The sequence below is a fragment of the Notothenia rossii genome, assembly GCF_949606895.1.
Source record: "Notothenia rossii genome assembly, chromosome: 3".
In the NCBI taxonomy this organism is placed as follows: Eukaryota; Metazoa; Chordata; class Actinopteri; order Perciformes; family Nototheniidae; genus Notothenia; species Notothenia rossii.
In genome coordinates, this window is record NC_136901.1 from 9,004,912 (window position 1) to 9,029,011 (window position 24,100).

Here is a 24,100-nt window from a genome sequence, read left to right on the forward strand (position 1 = left end):
ATTTTAGTTCTATATTTGCTACTTTACTTATGTGTTTATGTGCGCACCGTTAAGCACATTCCTAGTATGTGTAAACCTTAAAAACAGCAGCAGCGCCCTCTGCTGTTTGCTGAGAGACGTGTATGAGTTACTCACCAACAATGAAACATTATGATGAAGCATGCACGAGTATAAAAGCATCAGTATATAAATGTATAATTATCATCAGCTGATAGTATTCTGCTTTACCTGGATGATGTGATCACTGTATGTTTTTTTTTATTTTGTTCACACGCATATCATAAATGAACAACACCTCCTCATTTAACCAGTTGCTTCTTCTTTGTGTTGTGTCCTGTGTTTACCTGATGATTAGCAACCACTGGCAAACCTCCTCTTCCTGACCTTCTCTATCCTAACTGTCTCCATCGGCTGCTCAAACATGAGGTTGAAATCCAGCAAGTCCAGCTTGAGTTGACACTGATAACATGAAAATGACAGAGAGACATATGAACTTGAAACACTTTTTAATTGTAAATCAATCATGTAAATGAAGATGAATGAAGCTACCGCTGTAATGCGAGACAGCTTCACAAATCAGCCTGAATAAAGATCCTGGAGAGGAAAATATGACACCAACATTGATTAATAAGTAGCTGTAGCCATTGACAATAACTAAAGATAATGTGATCAATTATACACAATAAAAAAAATACCAACATGACCTACCAGAATGATGCCGCATTCATGTTAAGGGGGAATAACCAACATCCACATCCCTGTGAAGGTCTTGTACACACTTTATTTTAACCTGGCTAGCTTAATCTCGCAAACACACAAAATAAGTCATGGTACATTTCAGGTCTTTTTGCAAAACATCACTGAAAAATCTCCCTCCATTGCACTACGATCAAAACATGGTTATACATTTTTTCCTACAGTTCAACACTAATATTTCCTTTAGTTCCATCTTTACTCCTCACAAGCAGTACAGATGACCTGATGGCTAAAGTGAGCAGTGTTTTCCACTAGGAAGTTCATATCTCCCGTCTTTCCCACGGGACGTGAACGCAGCAATGGACACTAAGTTTCCTGTCCGTCTTATGAAATGCTCGTCTACGGGACATGGCGGCACCCTCGGGTCCCGAACCCTTTCTCAAAGCTCAGAGCGTGTTCCGCTCTCCACCGATCGCTTCATGATGAAATGTCTCTTCTCACTGCTCCACTTCGGGCGTGAAGTCGGGGCGCCGTGTCTGGATGATCTTCGGCCGCAGGGGGCGGGGTTTGTCGTCTTGGTCACTGTCGTCGGGGGCGGAGCTGTCGCCTCGCTCGTCATCGCAGACGTGGATGACGACACTGGGGGTGGTGGGGGTGGCGGTGTGGAGCTCGTACTTGTCCCCTGGGAGAAGAAGTACAGGACTCATTATGCATGTAATCTTTACAAACCTTAGTTGGCCCAATACAGCACCAGGAGGGTTCCCTATATTCATATTACCCAGACAAATAATAAGAAATGGAAAGTATAGCATTACTTATACTACGTAAACATTATGATTGATAATTCATTGTTTGTAAACAGCAAAATAACTGAAGTGGAACAAGCTATTGTGATAAGGTAAGTTTGTGACCTGGTCCGAGCTTGGAGATGGCACACAGCAGGTCGTAGTTGACGACGGGCATGGCATCCTTAGACTGCTCCCAGCCCACCGGGGGGGAGGCGGGGGGCGAGATCAGGAACTGCTTATCCGGCTTGGGGGGCTCCAGCCGAGGACTGCCTATGTGGACAGACTGCAGACACAGTATAAAAGAGTGGTGGTTGGTTAGATCCCTACAAAAATGTCTAACAAAACCCATGAGGGATTTACTGTGCTCTGTAGATCAGTGCAGCATGTGCAAGCGATGCATTTTCAGACTACCTGAGCGAAGTAAAGTCTCATCTCTTTGCCCTTGAAGTCGGTCTTGTGGAGTCGCAGTCTGGCCTCGGCTGCAGCCAGTGCATCGCTGAAGCTGATCCTCACTCTGCGGAAAGATTTGAAGTACTGAAACTGCACCTCCGGCTCGAAGGAACGGAACAAGGCCTCAAAGCTGCCCTGCAGACACAGAGAGGGAGAGAGGGGTGAGAACAGGAAATACACCATCTCACCCACACATTTCCAAAGACACACACACAAACACTTCTCCCTCAGAGGCTTGGGAGCTCAGTGTGTTCACAACAAGAGAAAATACTGATCTCTTGCAGAGGCAGCACACAGCATGAAAATGTCTGCCAACACTATAAAGACAATGTTAAGAGGTTAGCATGCTAACAGCTAGCCTGTAATGTATTAACTACAGCTGCATACAGGACACAACAAATTATGAATGGAAATGAATGAGCCGTAGTAGTTGTCAGTTTGAAAATACGGAAAAAAATAGCAATTCCCCGAGTCATCTTTTCCTCCTGCAGTGCAGCAGAGGAGCTCTGACCATGCAGTGAGTCATGATCGAGTCAACGGAGGAAGGAGCTCAGCTCACTCACACACTTTAAACCCAATATGCTTATGTGGTGATAATCTGCAGAGCCCCTAGAAAAGAAAATCAGCAATGCACAAGAGAAGTCCAACCCTACAATCTGCCTACCTAATGTATGGACTGGACATAAGTGCACACACCATGATAACCACACAAACCGCTTCAATTGAAGTGTTTATTAAAAGAACCCCTAGTTTGGATTTGGTTAAAAAAAAACTGGATCCGACGTCTCCCATAATGCAAGCCAACAGCCTATTTTCATCACCCTTCCCTGCCTGTTTAATGCAATTCATTTGTAATCACTAAGCCAAGGCCAAGATAACACCAGTGACATCCCTGTGACATCATCAGGTGTTTGTAGAAAGATTTCCCAGAGCCAGATAACACATCAATGTGAAATGGTAATAAGCTGCAGCCTTGTTCAAGCTTGTTCCGCTTTATAGAGAAAAACTGAATGTTTTCTTGGAATCGTTTGACATTGAAATATTTGATTGATATCCAAATGTTCATCTCATTTACACAAAAACACAGTTGCCGAATCAAAGAACCAAGTGTGTCTTTCTCTGGAGCGTTAGCATTAAACCTGCTGCTCTCTGTGGTAATGTTTGAGAGCGTAACCATCTGTAGTATTGCATATATTATCTTTCTGCTTAGGGAAAAAAAATGCTCTGACTTTTTGGCCGATTACAATGTTCTGTTCAAAGCACAGGATGCAGCGACGGTTTCCTCAAAATAGATGTGCAGATCGTGGAAGGGGATTGGAATGGCTAAATCGACGTCGCCAATAGCAGGCTCAGTTTAGCCGTGTACATCCAGTAAATATCCAAATACATAGAGTGAGTGCCATTCATTTCAAAGACCGTGGTTTGCAAAGGGAACACCTGATGCGGGCTGCTCTCTTACCTGTGCCTCGGGACGGCTGAACACTTCCTGGTTGCTCACCGAGGCGACCAGGCAGAAGCGGTTACACTTGGTAGTCTTGATGTGCATGATGGGGGACCCAGGGAGGCGGAACCTTCTCCACCTGATACCTGAGGTCAGGGCACAGCGGGACGCCGACACTATCTTCAGGCGTTGTGAAGGCGGCGGCGGTGGCGATGAAGAGGAAGGGGGAAAGCGGGGAGAACGGAGGAGCGTTGCCTTCCCCAGGGTGGCAGAAGAGAAGGAAGGAATAGATGCTCTGTAAGAGGAAACAGCTGCCTCTCACACGTTGATCTTCTTCTGTGGTGCTAGAGCACTCGTTTATGTCCTCCCAGTGCACAGTGTTAGAGATGCAGTAGCCTCATACCGCACATTCCAAGGTTATCTCGTCTAAATCTCCGGAAATACACAATCCAGCATTCCCTTTTCTTCTTCCTGAGTCTTCCTCGATGTGTGTTAGCTCTGCAAAATGAGGAATTTTCCAGAGATTTGGGTGTGGAGAGCCTGTCTCTTCTCAGCTCTCTTTCTCTCCTCTCTGTCCTACTGCTCCACAGCCACTTAAATGAGCTCCAGCCAGGCGATGACGCATTACCCACAATCCCCTCCCTCTCCATGTCCTGGTTCCATTCATTCACTGCAAACCAATCAGCTGTTGTAGAGGGAGGGACCACTTTTTGTTTTTCTCTTCCTATGCCTGTACTGACAGATACTAGCCAATGCTGAATAATCACACAGAAAGCAGGACATTGTGTGTTCACATACAGATACCGGAAAATAATGACACCACCGCTTAAAAAACTGACCCATTAATCGGCTTTCTGTTGCATTTGAAAATCCTTTGTCGAATGGAAAATGTTTAACAAAGAGCCTTTCAACTCTTAATTTCACACACACACACCAAAGACGTATCAGCTGACCTCTGAGAGCACGGAGCAAGACGGAAAGGAAAAGACTTGTCAGCAGAGTTAATATGGATGAAGCTGAGACAGCTGACAGACAGGGGGGGAGATGGCAGATAAAGAGTGGAAGGAGACATAAGAAGAATGCAGGATGGAGGGACGAAGGGATGAAAAGCAGGAGGTGGTGCGCATGGAAAGTATGCAGTTTGATAACACGCTTTTATGAGGTATTAATAGCAGAGAGCTTGAAGTGGGGGGGAGTGTGTGTGTGTGTGTGTGTGTGTGTGTGTGTGTGTGTGTGCAGCCGGCAGTTGGAAAAATAAGACCTTGCTGTGCAGACACCAAGGTGTGTGCGTATGTGTGAGTACTTAAACACAGAAGAGGTTCACACAGCAGAGAAGAAGTGTTGTTATGCTGGATTTAACACAAGAGAACCCCATATTAAATGTAAAGAAGCATAAAAGAAGAATAAAAAAGGAAGCAGCATATTAGAAAAAGACCCAGTAAACACACCATAGCAACACCTTATTTTTTTCTTATTACATTACATTGCATTTAGCTGACACTTTTATCCAAAGCGACTTACAATAAGTGCATTTGATCAACAAGATACGAACTTGAAGGAAACAGAATCATATAAGTACATCAGGTTTCATAGAGCTAAAACATTTCAAGTGCTACTCAACTGGTTTTAGATAAGCCAGTCCTTTGTTAGTATATAAGTGCTTTGTTAGTCATTCTATCTCTGGAAGTGGAGTCGAAAGAGATGGGTTTTCAGTCTGCACCGGAAGATGTGCAAGCAAAACCCACGTGTTTTGGCTGATGGGAACTTGGGTCCCCCTCGCAGTGCGGGTGCAGCGAGCCGTTTGGCTGATGCAGAGCGGAGTGTACGTGCTGGGGTGTGCAGTTTAACCATGTCATGGATGTAGGAAGGGCCAGATCCATTCGCAGCATGGTACGCAAGTACCATTGTCTTGAAGTGGATTCTAGCAGTTACTGGAAGCCAGTGAAGGGAGCGGAGGAGCGGCGTGGTGTGGGAAAATTTAGGATTGTTAGGTCAAGAGTGGGACAATCTTTTCCCGGAAGGAAAAGCATTTCAGTCTTGTCAAGGTTGAGCTTGAGGTGGTGAGCAGACATCCACTGAGAGATGTTCGCTAGACAAGCAGAGATGCGTGCGACGACCTGGGTCTCTGAGCGGGGAAAGGACAGAATTAATTGGGTGTCGTCAGCGTAGCAGGGGTATGAAAAACCATGCGGGTTAATGACAGATCAGAGCGAGTTTGTGTACAAGGAGAAGAGGGGGGGACCAAGGACAGAGCCCTGAGGGACCCCTGTAGTTAATTGACAAGGGTCGGACTCGGACCCTCTCCAAGTTACCCTGTAGGTGCGGTCTTTGAGGTATGAGGTGAGGAGGGAAAGTGCAGAGCCTGAAACTCCAAGTTCTTGGAGAGTGCGAAGGAGGATCTGATGATTCACCGTGTTGAATGCAGCAGACAGGTCCAGAAGGATGATGACAGAGGAGAGGGAGGCTGCTTATCAATCAATCAATCAATCAATGTTTATTTATATAGCCCAATATCACAAATGTTACATTTTTCTCAGTGGACTTCACAGTTTGTACTGAATATCAGTATGACAATATGACACCCTCTGTCCTTGGATCCTCACATCGTACAAGAAAAAACTTCCAGAGAAAGCCCACAGTTTAAAGGGGAACATGGGAGAAACCTCATGGAGAGCAACAGAGGAGGGATCCCTCTCCCAGGACGGACAGACGTGCAATAGATGCCGTATGTAAATGGAAGAGATAATACATTTTACAGCGTAGGTAGACCAAATGTTTGGAAAGACCAAATATAATATATATATCTATATATATATATATATAGATATATATATATAGATATATATATTATAATGTTACAAGGTGACAAAATAATCTCCATTGAAAATATGCTAGTTAGCTTTAGCTGCTAGCATTCTTTGGGAAGCCTAGTCCTGTTTGGCTGAATAACGGCGCTAACATTAGCACCGGTTCCATTAAATTCCATTACGATTTTCAATACAGTAGAAATTAACAAACTCATCCGATATCCACTAAATTAAGGAGGCTTTATCCAGCATTACAAATGGATATAAGTGATATCAATAAGACTTGAAAGGATGACTGCATACGTGTGTTTGCCACAGATCAGATCATCCAAATATTCAAAAATCAAATGGAAAAATCCAAATGGTTTTTAGTTAAGGTAGCCCTTGCAATGCTAACTTCCAGGTTGGCGTACAAAAAAACATCACCACTGTTTAGCTTTACATATCCCCCAGGTTCCATACTGTGATAACTCAACCAAACCTCACTGAGAACATAGCTTTTAAAAACAGGCCTCAGTATGTTCTCAGTCCTGTGTTACCCATAGTGCATCTGCAACACCACGGCTGCTGCTCGTAAACCCTTAGCCTAGCATGTCCACATACTGTACATGATGTGTGGCTGGCTGAGTGCAGGTGTTAATGCACGCTGGAATGACTAATAGCACAGCGCCGTGTGTGCAGGATGGAAAATGAAGCGCTCTGCCTCCCGACAGTGAAGCCGGTGCGTTGTGTAAGTGTTGTTTGTTGATGTTAAACATTACCGTGAGTATGTGTGTGTAGGTGCTAATCATCTCCAGACCTTACCCTGCTGCGGCCGCTATCCGAGCGTGTGAGTGTGTGAAGGCTCAGCCCCGCATTTTTTCCATCACTATGTTTTTGTTTCATCCTGCCATTTTTTCCATTCCCTCACTAGAGAGATACACACACAGACAGACAGGTGCACACAAGAACAACACACACTGGACGCTGCTAGCCAGCTGCTGCATTTTTATTGCATCTTGATCATCTTTCCTATGCTCAATTGAAAGTTGTATTGTTTCCACTAACAACTGATACAGTGTGTGTTTAGAGCCTGACACACACTAGGCCATTTGAGTTTTATAATATCTGATAAGAAGACTTGAATCCCCTTTTAACCAGATTTCACTCTCCTTTCTATCACCCTCAACAATGAGTACATATTGTACTAATTCTGCTCAGAAATCTACTTAAAAAACCCAAAGCCTATCTTGTTTTGGCAAAGCCCCCTCAGTTTCCATTTCCTTAACCACTCACAGAAACACTCTTTGTGCTTTTAGGTGGATTCCAGTTCCTTCAAGCCAAAGTCCAATGACACATCCCACATTTATTCACTTCCAGTTCTACATCAAAACCCACTTTGAGCCCGAGGGGCATCAGGTAACGGAAGCCACACAGCTCTGTTTACATGTGGCTTTAACAAAATTCCATATGTGAACAGGAAAAAAGGGCTTGGAGCATGATGACACATCTGTCCCTTTTCCAGCTCTATCTTAACTTTCGGAATAACAACAGTATATGTCTCAGTCTTCCATTGAGTTACTCTGAGTCAAGTCCAACAAAACAAATCGCTCACATTTTCCATCTGGCCTAAAACTTCTTTGTCTGATGCAGTTTCAGATTAGTGTTCGTCCATCAAGTCTAACCTGCTTATCTGCTAGTGTAGGACAAGTGATGCTAATCACTGCTGGGAAATCAGACCACACATTTTATTATTTGAGTCAATTTGCATACACCACAGCTGAGTGTGTTTAGCTGGAATTACTTTCCAGATCCACAGAAGAGTTTTACTTGACCGACATCTGTTCTTCAATTCTAGTCTAAGTTTGGCTGATAACAAGAATACACACAGACAAAACAAAAGGTCACACAAGGTGTCATCAAATCTGTACATTATTCCCCATGTATAAAGTGTTGCCTCACTGTCCAAAAGACAAACCAACTAAATATTCAATTAAATTAGAAAACACACCCAACTATTCCTTCCTTCTTGCTTAAAATAAGGTTAATGCACTAAATATGACTTGTTCCTTAAAAATGGAGGGTGTATTACACTTTCACACACCCTTCCTGGAACAATTTGTCACAGGATACATCAGCTGACCGTGCCCAGTGGAAAGCAGCAGGATCATGGAAGAAAGGGAAGCAGGGAAATACAAATATTTTTCTCAAAGGATGCCCTTTGACCCCTTTTCCATCAGCAGACTCTCATAGCCCAGCACAAAACACTGGCTCATCTGACTGCCTAGTGTGTGTGTGTGTGTGTGTGTGTGTGTGTGTGTGTGTGTGTGTGTGTGTGTGTGTGTGTGTGTGTGTGTGTGTGTGTGTGTGTGAGAATCAGCAGTTGGTTGTGTTAGTGCTGACAGGCTCCCTCTACAGTAACACCCTGAACATTATAGCAGCTTTTCTTTGGAAATGCACTGCAGTTAAAGATTAAAGATACAAAGGTAGATTAGTCATAGATGTTACTACAGGTAGGGAAGGAGAAGGAGCAGTACATGAGATAGTATAGAGGACATGTCTTGAAGAATTTACTGCAGCTATTCCAACGTTAGAAATAGATACAAATTAGTGATCATCTCATAAAAACTGGATAAAATACTTTGAGAGAGCCGTTCTGCATAATGGGTACTTTTGATACTTTAAGTACATTTGACTCATTCCTGCACTTCTCTTGGCCTGTTGCAATATGTTATTGAAATAGTACATTTTGATGCTGATACATTTGTACTTTTACTCAAGTAAATTCAGGAAGATTACTTGTAAGTGTAAAGGACCTCCCCGGTGCGGGAGGTCCCGGGTTCAAATCCCGGACGAGCCCTTACTTTGAGAATCTCTACTTAACTAAAACACATATTTCTACGTGTACATCTGTGTTGAATTTTTTTAGTGTTACCTAAACTGCACAACTGTTAGATAGCAAGTTCGAGTCCCACTGCAGTCAGCATGGTCCTGTGGGGATTGTCCACAGTATTGAGTATGTAAGTCGCTTTGGATAAAAGCGTCTAACAAATGACATGTAATGTAATGGAGTACTTTATGTTGCATTGTTGGAGGAGCCTTGGACTTAAGATGTTCCTTGCATAACTACACTGTAGCTACAGTGCATTATGACAATGAAGCCTTTGTATATTTAAGACAATTTCATATTTACCTTTACTTAACTACAGCTTTGAGTACTTTATCTACCTCTGCATAAAGCAGGTTGGGCTTACCTTCAGTGTGTCTTCTTTGAACAGATCCTCCGGTACTTTGCAGGCGATCAGGGCGTTGGGTAGATCCGTAAACTTGACATCTACCGTCGCCTCTTCAGTGGCTGGCCGCTGCATCCTGATTACTGTCCTCTGCACACACAGCACAAAAATCTTTAAATATAAATAATAAAGACAAGGCTCGGCTAACGCCCACAGCCACAGGCCACGTATCAGCTGAAGTTGAGGCACAAGGATGCATTTAATGTCATGCGTACTACTAAAGCCGTAGTCGTTATTTCATTTAAATAGTGAGATGTTGAAGCTCACCAGAGCTGCCTTTCTTCCGTGTAACGTTATTAGCTTACACTAAGCTGGCTAGCTGCTTATGCTAACCAGGAAACTACAATAATGCCGCCGAAAAAGCGAAACACACGATATTCCTAGAATATTTTCTCTCACTTAAGTCTAGGTGAAGGTGGTCGTTGGGAAGGTGGTATTGTCTTAGACTAAAACAGCCAAATATTCTCTACTTTTAACTGAAAATAGTCTCCCCAAATCGATTTGTTAGCATCTAGCAAAGGATAAAGGAGATGACGTTATTCTTCTTCTTCTTTCCAGCAAGCTAGGCACAAGTATAGTGTAGTACATGTCTGCCCTCTAGCGGTGTAGTAACGTCAATTTAAAAGAGAAATCCCCTGTCACCAATAATGTTCTAGGGATTAAACTAACATTTAAAAAACTTCATCCTCAAAAACAATAACATTACAAATATAAAACAACAAGAAACTACAACAAAAGTACCTTTTTGCTTAGTTTGTTTTATCTAGCAGTCACTGAAGTTATATTGAAGACAAGCATGTGCAAAACTGTAAGTGAAAACCAAGGGAAAAAAACATACAAATGTTTCCCTTCCACAAATGTTATAAGGATAATACCAAAAAAAAGTAATAGTATGTTATGTTTTGTGAATAATTCTGGATGGTATGTGAGAAGCAGCACGGCGCCATATTGTGTCACCAATTAAAAAATGTAAAAGCTTACAAGATGACATTCAAAATAAGTGTAGAAATATAATTAAACACTTTAAATGCTACACAAGGCTGAAACTGTATGTGTTTTTTGCAAATTAGTGATATTTGTGTGTGTGTTTGAGGAATGTAACTACTTGCGCTAGTACCTGAGTGGCAACAGGGTTTAAGCTCCAGGTCATGTGGGGATCAGCCACCACTTAATCCGGAGAGAGAGAAACTGTGAGAGGGAGTGAGAGAGAAAGAGAAAGGGAGGAAGAGAGAGAGGGGTGAGAAAGAGAGCGGTAGATTGTATTAATTGATGTCTAACTGTGCTAAAGACTGCAGAGTACTGCAGAGTACCAAAGCCACAAGGTAAGGGTGAAAGGATTGTACCACGAACCTCTACGCCTGGATAGACTTAATATCTGTGGGATTAAAATATCTAAATCTGGATTTTCTTTCCTTTGCCTGGAAGTTTGGAACTAGTAAGTCTATTGGTCTTTTACGATTGCATGCGGGTTTCCGATCATTTCCGGACCTCTCAAACCTGGACTCATCCGGAAATAATCCTACAAATTGCAAATTGGAATCCATTTCAGGAAGGTTCTATTTCACAATTATTTTTTTTCTACTGTCTTTGGACATCACAAACACTGTTGGTTGTTTTTCTTGAATTCTGGGTTTATTTTCACTATTTTTGGAACCATTTGAAATGGCGTTTTGAAATATTCTGGTATTCACTCTTGGACCTAATCTGAAAACTTGAACCATTCTGCAATCTGAGTCTTCACACCTCCAAAATCAGTTGGTGATTGTTTCTGTTTTTGGGCCCTAATCAAAACGTTGACATTTTGTAGATCCTTACAACAACCGTGGACACTAAGGCTCCAGTTCGTTCGAAGTAAGTGTCCTATCATTTCTTTAACTTTTATGATGGCTTGGCCAGGCTCCCTCCCTAACCCAGACCTCTCGAATGGTGCCATTATCCATGGCCCACTAGGGATTTGTTCAGACCTGGATACGCAGAGAGGAAGAGAGGATGAGGAGGGAGAAGGGGAAGATGAGGATGTGGAACTAGCCGAGGAAGTCGGGGAGGATGTTTTAATGATGGCAGAAGCAGAAGAGGGTCAAGACGAAGAAAGAGAGCTGAGTGAAAGGAAGGAATTGAGGATTATCAAAGTGGCCACATCACCAAATGAAGAAATACAAGAGGTGGAGGCAGGAGGTGAAAGACAGGAGGACGGAGGCGTGAAAGGAGAGGATGTAGGACGCATAATGATACATGAGCTGACAAGTGAGAAAGAGGCTGAAGGCGAGGAGGAGCATGGGTCAGAAGAAACAGAGGCAGGGAATGAAACAGGCCACGAGCAGATTATATACAAAAATAAAGAAACAGAAGACGAAAGTAAAAAAGAAGAAAATGAACAAAAGGCAGTGACAGCAAGTTCAGAAAAAGAGGTTAGGGAGGACAACACAGATGACGGGGAGAATGGATTAGAAGAACAACAGGAAGTGTCCACAACCGATGATGCAGAGCACGTTCAGGAGTCAGAAGAGGAGGCACAGCTGTGTACTGATGACACAGACAAAACAGAAGTTGTTATTCTGCCCACTGATGGAAAAAGCCTCGAGGATGCAACAGCAGTAATCTCTGTTGCTATGGGGATAGTAGAACAAGTCAACCATCAAGATGATCTATACCAAACCTCAACTGATGGCAACTATGGCGTACACTTTGATACAGAGGCCATACATGAAGTCAATCAGACCAACCGGTTAAATAGTGAGACAGAAGATGACATTCAAAACACTGATGAAAAGGACATCCCAGCATCTAGGAAACAGGAAGTTCAGACCATACATAAAACTGTCACATGGAAACAGGAGGATTATTTAGAGGAAAAGTTTGAGGATGAACAAACCAATGAGATTGAGAAAGATGCAACGTCTACTTCTGATGATGTTCTAGACATAGGGGGTGAAGTAAACCAGAAGGAGGACACGTCGGACTTTGCATTTGAACTCTCTGAAGAACAGACAGAAGGAGGGATTGAGGAAAGAACTGTGGTAGGGATCAACGAGAGGGAGGAAGAGGACAAGCAAGTGCGACAGGTTGGAGTTAATTCTCTAACTGTGATGGATGGGGGAGGACAGAGTGCGGAAGAGGATGGGAAGACAGCTGATAACGCTATTACAGATACAATGGGGGAGGAAGAGCCCAGAGGAGAAGTTAATGTACACGTGCAAGAAGAGAAGGTTGTTGAAGTTGAAATGCAGGAACCAGTCCTTCAGTATGTTGAGGGGGTTCCTTTAGACATGCAAGAACATGAAGACATGGATCTGGTGGCAGAGGCCTTTGAGCTGGAGGAAGAGGGTGAAGTTGAACCTGGTCAGCCAATAGATGAGGTTAAATCAGAAGAGTCCAAAATCAGAGGTGATATGCAGGAACATCATTGGCAGCAAGAAAGAGGGGGAGATTTGGAAGAAGAATTGAGAGAACAGCAAAGAGGGCAGGCCCTCGTAGAAGACGAAAAGGGAGGAGGAGCAGAAGTTAGAGCAATGGAGGAAGAGATAGATATGGCACAAGAACCTGTGACTGTTTTAGATGATGATATCGAAGAGATAGAGGAAAGTCCAAGGAGAGAAGGTGAGGAAGAAGTGCACGCCACGATTCAAGACCCTTCTGAAGACACCATAGCAGAGACCAAGGATGAAGAGTGTCAAGAACTGCACAGAGAGAGTCTTGAACTTAGTAAGGAGAATGATGAGAAACAGAACAATGAAATAGAAGATGTAAAGCACGATGAGAAACTAGATGACAGCAGAGAGGTAGAAGGAAAGGAAAAGACACAAGATGAATGTAAAGAGGTAGAGAAGGACGAGAAACCACAAGAGGACAACAGAGAGGTAGAGTTGGACATAAATGGAAGAGTTAAAGAACTGAAGCCAGCAATGGAAAACGGGATCTTGTCACCTGAGCCGCAGCTGAAGAATGAAGAATGTGGTATGGCAAAGGTTTCGTCACTCAGGAGAAGAGATAGTGACTGGATCAAAACAATCCAACCAGAGGAAAAGAGTCCCCAAGAAAACGAACTGTGGAGGAAAGAACTGAGGCCTGTGAGAAAGGATGTGTGGGAATCTGAGAGTGGAAAAAAAGAATGGTCGAGGAAGGAGACATCAGCAGATCTGAAAAGTCCTCCAAGGAAGGATGACTGGATGAAGGAGCTAAAGTCAGTGATCAAAAACGAATCGTTGCCCAAAAAGGGGAATGAGCAGGTGAAGAAAAAGCGAGTGGTGCTGTTGGAGGATGGACATTCGTACATCCCCCAGCGTGAGGAGATGATCGAGGACACGAGGGAGGAAGTGAAACTGATCTCCCATAGGAGGCCGGAGAGCTCCTTTCCCGCTGGGCACAAGAACAACAAAACACCCCAGGACCAGGACTACGAGATCTCCCTCTATGTTAAGGTAATGTTCCAACACGTACACAGAATGTAAATCCAGACGACACACTAAGATGGTTTTGACGGTTCTGGCAGCATGAAAATGACCTGTCACTATGATATGGTTTCCTTTGGATGCTGTCTTGCTTTTAACATTATTGTGTGTGTGTGTGTGCATGCGTATGAGAGAGAACCCCAACTTGATCTGCTTACCTTATCTCATTAAGACATTAGGCATGGTAGCCTACATTGCTACGTGCTACAATGGTAAAGGTCATGGACAAAATAATAGGGACACACACAATATCATTTAAGAAGAGAGTATCCTTGTTAAATGTGTAATGATACTGTACTTTTCCTCACACACATGCAAACCGTGAGAGGTCCGACATTCCTAACTGAGAAGAAAACAAAAGCGGGCAGCCTTCAGACGACCAGCAGAGAGGTTTAATAGAAGGGAAAATGCACTAATATCTGAGAGCCACTTCACACACACACACACACTCACACACACACACACACACACACACACACACACACACACACACACACACACACACACACACACACACACACACACACACACACACACACACATACAAACACAACAAGCTTGTTCTCTGTGGGAGCTCACAGTCAAACAACAGCTCTCTTTGTCAGACACTCTGCTGGCAGCGCACACTTGGGGAGATGGAGTGGAAAGGTTTGCCGGACTCAAAAACACTCATATTTACCCAATCGGCCAACCAGAAGTCTTCACAAGATTGTTCAAATTATTACAAAACACAATACTTACTATTATTTCAACATGTCATTAAGTACAGTATATATATATATATATGGTGTTGTATGAGTTTCAGGTGACTGAATAATAGTGCAGGTAGCATGCCGGGTTAATCTCTGCATTCTCACTGTAAGCTGATTAGCCTGCTGTTTGCTGCTGAGGCTCTGAAAACAGCACATTCTCAGCTTAAACTAAAAAATGCATGTCTAATATGTTTATTGAGGTAGGAGGACATGGGGTGACTAATAAAGGGTTAGTTTGTTTTGGATTTCAGGGCTGATGTAGAGTCTGTTCCACTCACTGAGGTGCGCTGATCTGCTGATCCGAGCTGTCTCGTCCACTTACACTCCTTCTTACCCGCTCCCTGTTCACATGTCAACAAGCTCTATTGGACTTTTCATGGACCTACTTTCTGTCCCCTCTTTTTTTGGAGTTATTAGTGAGGGGGTGAAGGAGCTTTACTACACCCTGCTGGTTCCTAGGTCCATGCTCACTACTCCCTATCTCCCTGCAAGGAGCATAATATATACAGGTTCCTATACAGGCTGCAGTTTAGCTTAGAAATCATGCTTCAATAGACACATCTGTGGGTGTGAAAAACATCTTTCCATCTCTGCTGCAACACACTGCATACATTGTTTGTGTTTGTGATGGAGCAAAGATTCCACCACCTCCCACTCCTCTAAGGAATAAAGGAATGATGTACTTCCTAACATCAATGTCTTGGTGACTTCTTGCACTAATTGGTGAACACCTGTAGATGGACCAATGACTAAATTCCTCTCCCTAGATGGCTTTAGTCCTGTATTGTCACTTTGTGAATTACATTTTACCCACACAATGGGAGTAAAACACATTGACTTGAGACAGTGCTCAAACAAAGGGGGATTGTGTGTTGAGGAGACACTGACGTACCAGAGAAATCTGAAAAAGAAGCAGTTGAGGGGCAGCCAGACAGACGCACAGACAACATGGTTGTGTTGGAAGATAACAGGAAAGCTCAACACGGATTTTTACTACATTTGTCCTGCTTGTCTTGGTAAAAAGATGTATTTTAGAGGAGTGTGAGCTTTCATACAATCCTTAAATTGTTCGCCATGTCCTGGTGTGACATTGCAGTTAAAAAATTGGGCTTCCCTACCATTGAGCTGTTTGTAAAGGTAAGTGATGTCTGCATGCTTCTGAACAGTCAATGTTGATTATTCATACAGTATCTTTGCATGGATGGGTCTCGTTTGGTATCTGTCATTTCCTGAAGCAGATATATGGCTCTTCTGATGCTAGACCTTTGTTTGTGTAGGCCTACTATGTGTTCCTTTTTGAAGACCTGTAGCCATGATGTACTCTGTTAAATGTCTAATATGTGTGTCTTTGTGTAGGCTGGAAGTGATGGGGAGAGCGTTGGTAACTGTCCATTCTCTCAGAGACTCTTTATGATCCTGTGGCTTAAAGGGGTCATCTTCAACGTCACCACTGTTGACCTCAAACGGTAATACGGTATAAAACACAATTCTTTATTGTTAGTTAGTTCGTTTTAAGTCTTGTTGTTGGACCTCTTGCGCACACCACGCACTTATGTCTCTCTGGTATCTATTTTATGTCTGTTGTAGGAAGCCGGCGGACCTTCAGGACCTCGCTCCAGGAACCAACCCTCCCTTTGTCACCTTCAACGGCGAGGTCAAGGTCGATGTCAACAAGATCGAGGAGTTCCTGGAGGAGAAACTGACCCCACCCCGGTACACACAAACACATCTACACAACAATAAAAAGTGTGCAGGGGTATTCAGCTGACTTCTTATCTTGTCTTTTACATCAGCTACCCTCGACTTGCTACCAAACACTCTGAAGCCAACACAGCGGGAATCGATGTGTTCGCCAAATTCTCAGCGTACATTAAAAACACGAGGAAAGACACCAACGATGGTAAGAAGGAGAGACAGAATCTGTGTATGTTTCTCAAAAGTGGCCAGAAACCAAGAACAGAGCTAACTGAAAATTCCTTGGACTATCAGGTGGACTAAAACACAAGCCAGATATCATATCATGGCAATAATATCCTCTGATCGATTTGTCTGCTGTTCTCTCTGTTTGTATCTCTACCTGCAGTCTTAGAGAAAGCCTTGCTGAAGTCCCTCCGGCATCTTGATGACTTCCTGAGGACTCCTCTGCCTGAGGAGATCGACGCTGACGCCTCAGGAGATGTGCCCGAGTCCTCCAGGAGCTTTCTAGACGGCCCTGAACTCACCCTGGCCGACTGCAACCTGCTGCCTAAACTACACATCCTTAAGGTTCATCCACCTCTATGGTCATATTCTCCTGCACATCTGCACCACTCTACTCTAATATTTCGATGCGCCGATGACCAACACCTGTTAACTCACTACTCTTTGCAGGTCGTAGCCAAGAAATACAGAAGCTTTGAGATTCCAGCGGAGATGACGGGGGTGTGGAGGTACTTAAACTGCGCCTACCAGAGGGAGGAGTTCACCAGCACCTGCCCCGCTGAGAGGGAGATCCACTTTGCCTATCTGGATGTTGCTAAGAAAATTAAATGAGATGAAACAGAGAGGAGAGATGTATCATGCCTATCTGTAGTACAAGTAGACTAAATGAAGACCTCCAGGAAATAGAATAGGAAGACCTATACAAAAAATAGTCAGTCTTTTTAATGTGTAATGCTCTCCATCAGCTTGGTGTGTGTGTGTGTGTGTGTGTGTGTGTGTGTGTGTGTGTGTGTGTGTGTGTGTGTGTGTGTGTGTGTGTGTGTGTGTGTGTGTGTGTGTGTGTGTGTGTGTGTGTGTGTGTGTGTGTGTGTGTGTGTGTGTGTGTGTGTGTGTGTGTGTGTGTGTGTGTGTGTGTGTGTGTGTGTGTGTGTGTGTGTGTGTGGGCGTGTGTTTCTATGTGGGCTCCCACAGGTTGGGTAGCACAGTCATGCTCTTCTTAATGCTTATTATTTTACAAATGATGACAAACAGTTTTTTTTTTCAGATGACGACTAAATAAATAGCAGAATGAACAAACGTTACTTCAGTATTACTGCATTAGAAACCACTTAGTAAATGTTAAGTTCATTTTATGTTATCTAACCATCTGGGTTTGGTTAACAACGTGTCTTTTAATTTCTATCATGTCAACAATTTATGTGATCATATATCTGGAATTTCATTAGCATCACATTGTGAATGTATTGGATTCTAGGAGCCAGTGAGGCTGATGGAACCTTCAAGATTTTCCCTACTGTTTCCAACACTTTAATACACATATATCAAACCAACCATATTATCAGCCTGCTGTGTTCTGGCCTTATATTCTGTCTGAGGACAAACTTTAATAAACTGATTGAATCACTGTGTGGATTGAATTCTTCATGTTTTGCATCTAAAGAAATGATATCAGGTCATACACAACTAAATGGAATGCAGTTCAAATTATAATACATAAAGTGATAATCAACAAATATGGCCATTTCAAGTTCTAAATAATTGTAGTGTTTATTAAACACATACACACACTTCGACGGTGGAGCATGTGCAGACACACACACACACACTGATCACCGGGGCGACAGTAACATTGACCTCTGCGGAAACCCTCTGAATGTAATGACCGCAGTTTGCACACAGCAAACACACCACGCTCAATGAACTTAGTTACATCCAGAGGAGGAATGTCCTGTTCATATCGAGGCATCCTCAAGTTAAGTCACAACACAAATAGTGTTATTACGGGGTGAAAAACACAATAATGTCGAGCAAGTTGTGTAAAAACGCACAACCATTTGAAACAAAAAATTCTAAAACGTAATCTTGCCGCTTGGAAATCTCTTTGTTCTTTGGGTGCAATAGTTAAAAAAGATAATAAACACTCCTCGACTCAGTGTGTGATTTATTACATGTAGAATTAAACTAAAACTCAAGGAAACTGCTGCTTATGGACTGTTTTTATGTAGCTGTCAGTCGTTGTCACTACTCACTACCATGACGCAGCAGGTGACCCCAGAGTGTGAGTATAATGAACAACTAAAGAGAGTGCAGTGGTATAAAAATAAAATATCAATCTTTATTGTCACAGTGGGGTTTTGCCATGCTAGAAACAAACTTTATTTAAAATATGGTGCACACATACAACAACAGCGTGTGTCTGTCTTATAAGGGAACGAAAGGGTTAACAGGGTTTTCATGCGCCCGGCTTCAGGCACACATCGTCGTCTTTCACGGGTCAGTCTTGTTAATTAATGAGTGAATGAAAAGGTCCGATGCAAGGATGGCGCCGCTGTGGGGCTTCCCGGTGGCGAGGCAACGGTAGCCTAGCGCTCAGGTCCGAGAAGAGCGAGAGGATAGGCAGGAGACCGGTGAAGGGATGAAGGGCGGATGAAGCTTGAAGTTTAACATCTTTTTTTTCATCAATAAAGCAACCTGTTTTCACTAGGCCACTTCTGCAGGGTCTGAAATAATAGGTTTAGGCCTGCTGCCGCCTAGTTTAGCATAAAGACTAAACGCTTAAGCCTTTATGCTAAGCTAAACAGCTGAGCCTCCATCCTTTTATTTAACAATAGAGAGAGGTATCGATCTTGCTTTGAACATTTGGCGTTCACTGACACCTTCAGATCATCCTTAAGCTAGTGGGTTCGCATGTCATGATGAAGACTACAACCAGCCTTCTGCATGGAAATGTTCATCATCAAATCATGGGAGAGTGAGGCAAGGTCTTCAGGTTTTTGTAACTGCCGTATAATTGTAAATGCAGGGGCTGATGGATGGATGGATGGATGGATGGATGGATGGAGACCATCAGTTCTGGGAGCAGTACTTCCAGAAACACACTGTTGGAGACAAAGAAGAAGAAGATTATCATTCTCCAAGATCTACAAAGTTAAAGGCTAATACTGTGGTGGGTCATAATAGTTTCAGATGTACTATTCCGAGAGCTGCTTGCTTAGGATAATGCATTCTCGAGTCTTTTTCATCTTTCTCATTAGACAGTCGGCACTTTATATGACTTGATTTCTCTGTGTTGCCACCGTGTAATTCATATGTAGTCTGCCTATAATGCAGACAGTAGAACGGAAAGCGTCCTTCACCTCTTTTGTTGGTCTTCTTGGTCTGCGTTGGGAGGGACTTCTTGAAATTTCGACCAGTCAGACTGGGGATGAGGACATCTGCACTGGCTCTGGACGCAGTGCTGCTGACTGCTGATGGGGCCACTGTGGTGGGCTTCACCCCTCCGTCAGCAGCAGGGTGCTTCAACAACAGAGAGAAAGGAGAGCAATGATTATTAAAACCAAGAATCATAAACGGCCTTATTCCTTTTTAAATGTAATTGAGAGCAAATATTTCACAGGTACTTACCACTCTATTTTTCCTTCCTGAATTTTTGCCATTTGCTGAAAGGACAAACAGAAATTGCTTTAGTGAAAATGACCCAGATGAAGTGCAGAACAGTGGCTAAATCACTGGTGTATGTGAAGAGACACTAGATAGTCCAAAAGACAAGTATGCATGTATAAAAACAAACAATCCAATCAATGAAATAATGAAATGATATTAAACTAGCTGCATGCAGGGATCCAAATGTAAAGGATTATTCTGACCAATGGATACTTCTGTATTGAGTATTATACTGTAGGACGTTCCATGTGTAAAGGGCACAGAAGCTAAAAGCAGATTTCCTGAGCTCAGCGCTAACTCAAGAGGGCTTTAAGTGTTAGCCAATCACTGGAGCCTGTACAACAAGGTCCAGAGGTCCAGTTCATTAATGACGTGATATAAGGTGGCATAACTCCAACGATGGCTTTATACAGAAAGAGATGAGGATGAGGACAATAAGTATCCCTGAGGCCATGAAGAAATACAGAAAGCATTGGAGGACAGTTCCTGATTTTGAATGGATATCTGCACAGCCAGTAATATAGACGAATGTGTCATCTGCATAAAGACGAACTTGACAGCCACTTTGAGATGGGGAAATATAATTATTATAACTGCTAATTAAGACTGGATAATATCATTTACATATACTGTAGATGTAGGGATGGAGCTTTGTTTTTCCATATGTGGGGTTAGAAAAGAGTGCTCTAAGATAAATTGTTTGAGGTATCATTACCTCTTGGCATGATGGTGATCCTGGAGCTCCGTGTGCTGTTAAACGCCCGGTGCAGCTCCTCCAAGGCTGAGATCATCTTCAGCATCTGGCCCCGTTTATCTGGCCCTCCTGTCCCCGGGCTGCTCCTCACCCTCCCTTCCCTGACGCCCGCAGTGATGGTCCTTGTCGTGGTTTTGTCAGTTCTCGTTGTCCCATCCACTCCTGCTGCTTTGGTACTCAGAAGCCAGTGTTTCAGGAACTGGCTAGGATTTGTCTTCTCTGGTACAGCTGATGCATGAGTGAGACTGGGAAGAGGTTTTGCAAAGCCTGGGGAGAAAATCATATATTTTAAATGTTTTCCAGATCCAAGTAGGGTTTGTATGAAAAGGTTGACTGAGTTCAGGTCTCTGATTTGCTTTAATTCTCAGTCTGCCTTTTCGTAGCATACTACCACAGATCCTACACACAAATGACCCTCAAACAGTCCTTAACACAAACACACACACATAGCCTATTTTGGTGGGATACCATTGCTTTGCTGGTTGCTAGCAGGGTTGCTACGGGATCTTCAGCTGTGACATAAGAGTTGTATGAATTGTTTAATGACGTAGGAGGTTTCGCAACAACACAGCTCAGTATCTTACTGTTTAGACTAGTGCTGTCAATGGATTTTATTTTTAAAAGTTAAATAAATGGTATGCAGATTATTTAATCGCCATCAATTGGATATCCATATCTCTTTGTAAGCACCTGCAAATTAAGATATTTAAACTCAGGAACATGACATATTTGTGCTAACTCAAACCCTAACCCAAATCTGTTCAAACTACACAAATCTCTATCCCTAACCCTTTGATTTATCTGCTTAAGCTGGCATTATTATTAGCATAAATATTGGTTTGGATGGAGATCACATCATGATGTATTCTTAGGAAGTGATAATCTTGTCTGGTCTTCCCAACTCAGGTTCCTAGAATTCTGTTCATATTGGACCATTTTGGGGAGGTCAGGATCGAAGTTTGGCAAACAGGATCTTTCCCGCATTGCAACGAAGGCTTTACTATAGTTATATAAAAACGATTTTGGTCCGTAGGTACGGTTGGACCTGTTCCATCGGCTTTAACAGCTTCCTTACCTCTGTCAGTGGGTGCCGCCTCCACTCCTGTCCCCACAAACACCAGCATCATCATGACCACCTTCATCACAGACACAAGTGCTGAGCTGTTAAGCATGGTTACTGAGCACTGAAGGAAAACCTATGTGGCAAGCAACTATAGTCACTATCAGTCAATTGACTTTCTTTTAACTCAGGATTTTGTTCCAAGAAGGTTCTCAAACTGACTTGTTTCTCATTAACTCTTCCGACTTTTTGTTGATGTTGCCGAGGATGTAGACGTCCACTGAGATGATTGGTCTTAGGTTTTGAAAATCAATCAGCTTGTTCTGTTCTGATGCTTTGAGATACTTCGAAATGCCTCGGATATACTCAAAAACGTTTTCGGTTGTTCTTAGCTTCTTCTGTTTTTCAACCAGGAGATGGTATTCGTCTAATTTAATTCCAAGTCTTCTCAAAAACGTTATAATAAAAAATCTTTCCGTTTCAAAATCTGTCTGTTCAATCCATGGATGCACCTCTTGAAGAAGGCTTGTCAACAGTTGGTCGGATCCGTTCCTTTTCGTAATGCACCAACCAATCTGGCCTTTATAAACCTGGGGTTCGCTCCTTAATGACGGATGGCTAAGCGTCAACCAATCACTGGCCTGAAAGCCACCAAACGCCCCGCCTCTTCCTCATTGATGGATCGGTGACATTTGGGTAGTTTGGCGGCGGGCTTTGTGTGTTAGGAGTCAAACCTATCTTTTTGTGAATGTGTTGTGTGTGGGTTTAGGCTTGTATTTAACGTGTATGTGTTGTGTGTGTGGCCCTGGCTGTATAAGCAGTGATAAGGTAGTTCTTAATATGTTTGCTCAGGGGCCACAGAGAGAGAATGGCCCTCTGACGCATGAGGGCCTGGAGCCACACTGACTACACTCGCACACACACACAACTCGCAAATACAACATTCAAACACAGAAAACGACATGGCAAACTCATGTACGTACACACTCTCACACACACAATCCTGGGGTCAGTTTGAACTTGGAAGAAAGGGTGGAAGACACACACACACACACACACACACAGATTGTAAAAGAAGCGTGGGATGCACATCAAAGGGCAAAGAAAGGCTGAGAAGTCATGTCCAAATGACAAAAGGCTAACCGAGGGTTTTCTCCCTTTTTTGTGGCGACTAATCCCTCAGACAGGAAGTTGACAGAGTGACGGTGAGACGCCACCTCGCCAATAACCAACACAAAGACCCCAAAAAGCCCCAACACACGTTATGGAGGATGAAAGAAGATGAATGAATTTGGGATGTAGGTACAGAGGCCAAAATGGTGAACACAGCCGAGAAGAAACGATATAAGGTGTGTGTGTGTGTGTGTGTGTGTGTGTGTGTCAGTTGCTGGGCGAAAAGAATTCAACTCAAGAACATCCACTCATTACTACTCCGTGTCTGTCTGCTCTGACGCTAGTGTGTGTGTGTGTGTGTGTGTGTGTGTGTGTGTGTGTGTGTGTGTGTGTGTGTGTGTGTGTGTGTGTGTGTGTGTGTGTGTGTGTGTGTGTGTGTGTGTGTGTGTGTGTGTGTGTGTGTGTGTGTGTGTGTGTGTGTGTGTGTGTGTGTGTGATGTACATGTGACGGAGATGGGACGGTGAAGTGAAGGACTTTGAGGAAAATTTAGAAGCACCTTCTCTACTTAAAACTCATCCATCTTCTCCCCAGTCTGTGTGTTGCTCTGTTTTTACCCACAATGCTTTGTCTTTTTATTTACCTTTCTGATAATCTGCTGTTTTCTGGGAATTTTGGTGGATTTACTGTCAAAGCTTTCCCGGACGTTGTCTGCTGTTGGCTGACTTTATGTCTCTCCTGGAGCAACAATACAAGCTGCTCAGTTTAGTGTGAGGTCTTGAGCCATATAACAATGGCTTCTTAATGTTTCCCGGAGCTGTACATGATATATGTCTGAGAGAAGCAGCAGCAGTAGAGGGCAGTGTTCCTTCATATTTAGTGCCATCTGTAATTCCTCCTGGAGAAATACAGCACAGCCCTCTCCATATTCTTATGTTCAAGCATTGAATTTATATGGCTTACAGTCAATATTCTAAACATCGATCAAATAGCAAATATTAAGCAAGTCCTAAAGTATGACATCATGTGGGTTTGAATAAGACACAGCATGTATGTCTCGCTTAGATTCAGATTTTTTATTAATATGTGGAGCATGATATCATTAAAACATTGTTTTAAATCACTCCTGTCTATAATAAACCTTAATAAACAAAGTG

General features: G+C 43.1%; 3 protein-coding genes across 8 annotated transcripts; 1 reads left to right on the forward strand and 2 right to left on the reverse strand.

Annotated features, from left to right (window-relative positions):
• Nucleotides 1–489: 489 nt before the first annotated feature.
• On the reverse strand, nt 490–13,865 carry rcan1b (regulator of calcineurin 1b). 6 transcript variants are annotated; one of them, XM_079671547.1, is made up of 6 exons: nt 13,379–13,865; nt 10,572–10,621; nt 9,416–9,544; nt 1,896–2,069; nt 1,608–1,767; nt 490–1,378 (listed from the first exon to the last, which is right to left on the reverse strand). In XM_079671547.1, exons 1-6 carry the CDS (start codon nt 13,725–13,727, stop codon nt 1,194–1,196), a joined length of 1,047 nt encoding a protein of 348 aa, XP_079527673.1. In that variant the 5' UTR covers nt 13,728–13,865; the 3' UTR covers nt 490–1,193. The 6 variants fall into 6 exon arrangements, with proteins under 6 accessions (XP_079527673.1, XP_079527674.1, XP_079527677.1 ...); XM_079671548.1 differs by having other exon boundaries at nt 10,572–10,642; nt 13,379–13,441; XM_079671551.1 differs by lacking the exon at nt 10,572–10,621 and having other exon boundaries at nt 13,379–13,503.
• Nucleotides 13,866–15,528: 1,663 nt separating this feature from the next.
• On the forward strand, nt 15,529–17,979 carry LOC307033189 (chloride intracellular channel protein 5). Its single transcript, XM_079671553.1, has 6 exons — nt 15,529–15,791; nt 16,011–16,120; nt 16,242–16,367; nt 16,448–16,554; nt 16,738–16,919; nt 17,025–17,979. The coding sequence occupies exons 1-6, from the start codon at nt 15,729–15,731 to the stop codon at nt 17,184–17,186; spliced, it is 750 nt and encodes a 249-aa protein (XP_079527679.1). The 5' UTR covers nt 15,529–15,728; the 3' UTR covers nt 17,187–17,979.
• A 1,442-nt stretch (nt 17,980–19,421) lies between these two features.
• urp2 (urotensin II-related peptide) lies at nt 19,422–22,230 on the reverse strand (the record flags this gene model as incomplete). The annotated part of the gene is made up of 5 exons (XM_079673436.1): nt 21,848–22,230; nt 20,734–21,039; nt 19,980–20,014; nt 19,712–19,871; nt 19,422–19,453 (listed from the first exon to the last, which is right to left on the reverse strand). Exons 1-5 carry the CDS (start codon nt 21,942–21,944, stop codon nt 19,422–19,424), a joined length of 630 nt encoding a protein of 209 aa, XP_079529562.1. The 5' UTR covers nt 21,945–22,230.
• Nucleotides 22,231–24,100: the final 1,870 nt, after the last annotated feature.

What these genes read in the sequence shown, in the direction of transcription:
- LOC307033189 (XM_079671553.1), top strand. Translation starts at nt 15,729, where the DNA reads ATGTCCTGGTGTGACATTGCAGTTAAAAAATTGGGCTTCCCTACCATT. An exon ending in GAGAAACTGACCCCACCCCG is followed by an intron (nt 16,368 to 16,447) that starts GTACACACAAAC and finishes CTTTTACATCAG; the next exon opens with CTACCCTCGACTTGCTACCA. An exon ending in GAGGAAAGACACCAACGATG is followed by an intron (nt 16,555 to 16,737) that starts GTAAGAAGGAGA and finishes CTCTACCTGCAG; the next exon opens with TCTTAGAGAAAGCCTTGCTG.
- rcan1b (XM_079671547.1), bottom strand. Translation starts at nt 13,727, where the DNA reads ATGTACGAATGTCCATCCTCCAACAGCACCACTCGCTTTTTCTTCACC. An exon ending in TAAACCCTGTTGCCACTCAG is followed by an intron (nt 9,545 to 10,571) that starts GTACTAGCGCAA and finishes CTGTGTGTGCAG; the next exon opens with AGGACAGTAATCAGGATGCA. An exon ending in TCAAAGAAGACACACTGAAG is followed by an intron (nt 2,070 to 9,415) that starts GTAAGCCCAACC and finishes CTGTGTCTGCAG; the next exon opens with GGCAGCTTTGAGGCCTTGTT.